General features: G+C 35.7%; 1 protein-coding gene across 1 annotated transcript; it reads right to left on the reverse strand.

The window, feature by feature from the left end:
- Positions 1-227: 227 nt before the first annotated feature.
- On the reverse strand, positions 228-1,628 carry LOC124893343 (the record flags this gene model as incomplete). Its single annotated transcript, XM_047404368.1, has 2 exons — positions 1,599-1,628; positions 228-761 (listed from the first exon to the last, which is right to left on the reverse strand). Coding segments are annotated over exons 1-2 (564 nt in total), but the record flags the coding sequence as incomplete, so codon positions are not given.
- Positions 1,629-2,874: the final 1,246 nt, after the last annotated feature.

Genomic DNA, 2,874 nt, shown 5'->3' on the forward strand with positions numbered 1-2,874 from the left:
ACTAAATCTCTTGCTAACAACATTTTATTCCACACTTGTGAACCACTAGCTCCTATTCTCCAAACAGTCATTGACGGATGCTCCCTTTTATAATATTTATTATACATGTACTCACTCCAGATGGACTTTGTAGTCCTGAAATTCCACCCTAACTTGCATAAGAGGGCCATAGAAATATCAGTCAATTTTCTAAACCCTAATCCCCCTTTCTCCTTAGGTAAACATACCTCCTGCCATCTCACCCAATGTCTACCTTTTTCACCTATTCTGCTGCTCCAGAAAAACTGAGCTAGAGCCTTTTGTAAAGTGTTCAGCACATTAAGAGGCGGATTCATTACTGAAAGGGAATGAATTGGTATGCTTTGCAGTACATGTTGGATCAACACTGCTTTCCCACCATAAGATAACAATTTCCTTTTCCAACCTTGCAATTTATTTGCTATCTTATTCATCAATTGCTGAAAGAAATCTTTCTTCTCTCTCATGTAGAAAATTGGACAACCCAGATAATTAAAAGGAAATTCTCCTCTTAGTATACCTGTAGTTACTTCTGCCATCACCATAGTTCCATTTGACACTCCTTTATGAATGTTTAATGCACTCTTTCCTTTGTTGATTTTCTGGCCTGGTACAGCTTCATATCCTTCCAATGTTGAGGATACTATCTGTAATGTTCTCATTTCAGTTTTACAGAAGATGATCATATCATCATCAAAAGCTAAGTGATTCAGCTTTGGACTTCCCCTTGCATCCCAAACAACCTGAATTCCTTAGTTAGCATAAGCTTTTTCAAGTTGACTGATAGAACTTCAGCAGCTATGATAAACAAAGTAGGTGATAAAGGGTCACCTTGCTTTAATCCTCTTGAAGACTTGAAAAACCCCTTAGGTTGCCTATTTAATAATATGGAGTACCAATTATTTTCCAGTAACCTAAACACCATATCAATTAATATTTCAGAAAAACCCATTTTCCTCAGAACCTTTGTCAAGAATAACCATCCAACCCTATCATAAGACTTCATCATATCCAATTTCAAGACCATGTTAGGAGGTTTTCCTCTTTTTCTAATTTATTTGAAAATTTCTTGTACAATCAGTACATTCTCAACTATACTTCTATTTTGTACAAAACCTGCCTGTTCTGGTGAAATTAATTGAGGAAGTAAACTCTTTAACCTCTCATGAATTATTCTGGAGAAAACCTTGTTAACACAATTACTTAGTGAAATAGGTCTCAAATCTGAAAAAGAATTTACCACTAATTTTTTTGGTAATAATCCCAAATTGGTATGTATGATAAATCTTGGCAGAGTATGTCTACAGAAGAATGCTACCACCATCTTCTGAATATCTGTCTTAATGATATCCCAAGCATCTTGATAAAAGGCAGCAGTCATATCATCAGGTTCCCAGCACTGTTCTTATTTAGGCCCATTACAACAGATTTGATCTCCTCTTCTGCAGGTTTCATAATTTCAGTATTTTGTTCTTCAGTAATCAAGGTAGGCACTTCATCAATCATTGAAAAGTCTTCTGCATCTCCTTCTTTGGTAAATTGTTTTTGAAAGAAAATGACAGCCGAGTCTGCAATCTCACCTGCTTCTTCCACTCATACTCCTTTTTCATCTTGTATTTTTTTTATTTTGAGCCTGTTCCTTCTTCCTTTTACTATAGTGTGAAAGAATTTGGTATTGCTTTCACCATCTCTAAGCCACTCATACCCAGCCTTCTGTCTCCAGTAATCTTTTTCCTTTTCAGCTAAATATTTAACTGTGCATGTGCTTTGAACAACCGCTCCCTATTAGCTCCACTTGGATTTTCTTTAAATTGCTTCTCTTTTACCTTGATAATATTTTCCAGGGTTGCAATTTCTTGGAATATATTACCAAAAGTGTTCTTGCTCCACCTTGTTAAAGCAGATTTAGTGTTTCTAAGTTTCTGATGAAACATTATGAAAGGATCTCCTGTCAGTTCTGTTTTCCAGCTGTCCCTGATAATCTCCAAATAAGACTCTTCCTTTAACCATAGATTTAAAAATCTAAAAGGTTTGATAATCTGCTCCTTTTCCACTCTGCACTGTAAGAATAAAGGAGCATGGTCAGACACACTCCTTGAAAGGTGTTCAATCTCCATAAGCTAAAAAATACTCTATAACTTATCATTAACCAGTATTTTGTCAAGCCTTTTGAAAATGCACCTTTCATCAGTTCTCCCATTCCACCATGTGTATTTACTTCCTTTATATTGAGGCTCTTCCATATTACACATACTAATACACTGATTAAACTCTTGAGTTTCATTAATTATAACTGGTAAGCCCCCCAATTTTTCCTCTTCATGCCTTATCAGATTAAAATCCCCCCTATAATCCAAGGACTTTGATAAATATCAGCCAAATCAACTAAAGAGTCCCACAAAATCTGTGTTTCATTAGAATTACACTTAGCATATACCAAAGTAACAATCACTAACAAATCAACACTTTGTAGGATTATTGATAACTGCTGCTCTTCGTCCTTCAAAACTGTCTTTTCCACATCTTCATGAATAAAAATGCCCAGATTTTCCCAGACATATTCACTAAAGCATGTGTCAGACTCAATCTCCTCCTGTAATCTTCTATATGAATTCTATCCTGAAAAGGTTCCATGATTCCTACAAAATAGAATTGATATCTCCTGTGCATGGTGATCAATCTAGTGAAGGCCTTTTGAGTGTTTACAGACCTTATGTTCCATATGAGTGCATTCATAATGATTTAGACTTGGTAGACTGACTCCTCGTATTCATTGCTGCTGAACTTGTAATGTTGTTCCTTTTCTTTGTCTTCTTCTGATTAGCCTTCAAGGCTATTACTTGCTTTGGAGATAAA

This window comes from Capsicum annuum, unplaced genomic scaffold (assembly GCF_002878395.1).
Source record: "Capsicum annuum cultivar UCD-10X-F1 unplaced genomic scaffold, UCD10Xv1.1 ctg57844, whole genome shotgun sequence".
Classification (NCBI taxonomy): Eukaryota; Viridiplantae; Streptophyta; class Magnoliopsida; order Solanales; family Solanaceae; genus Capsicum; species Capsicum annuum.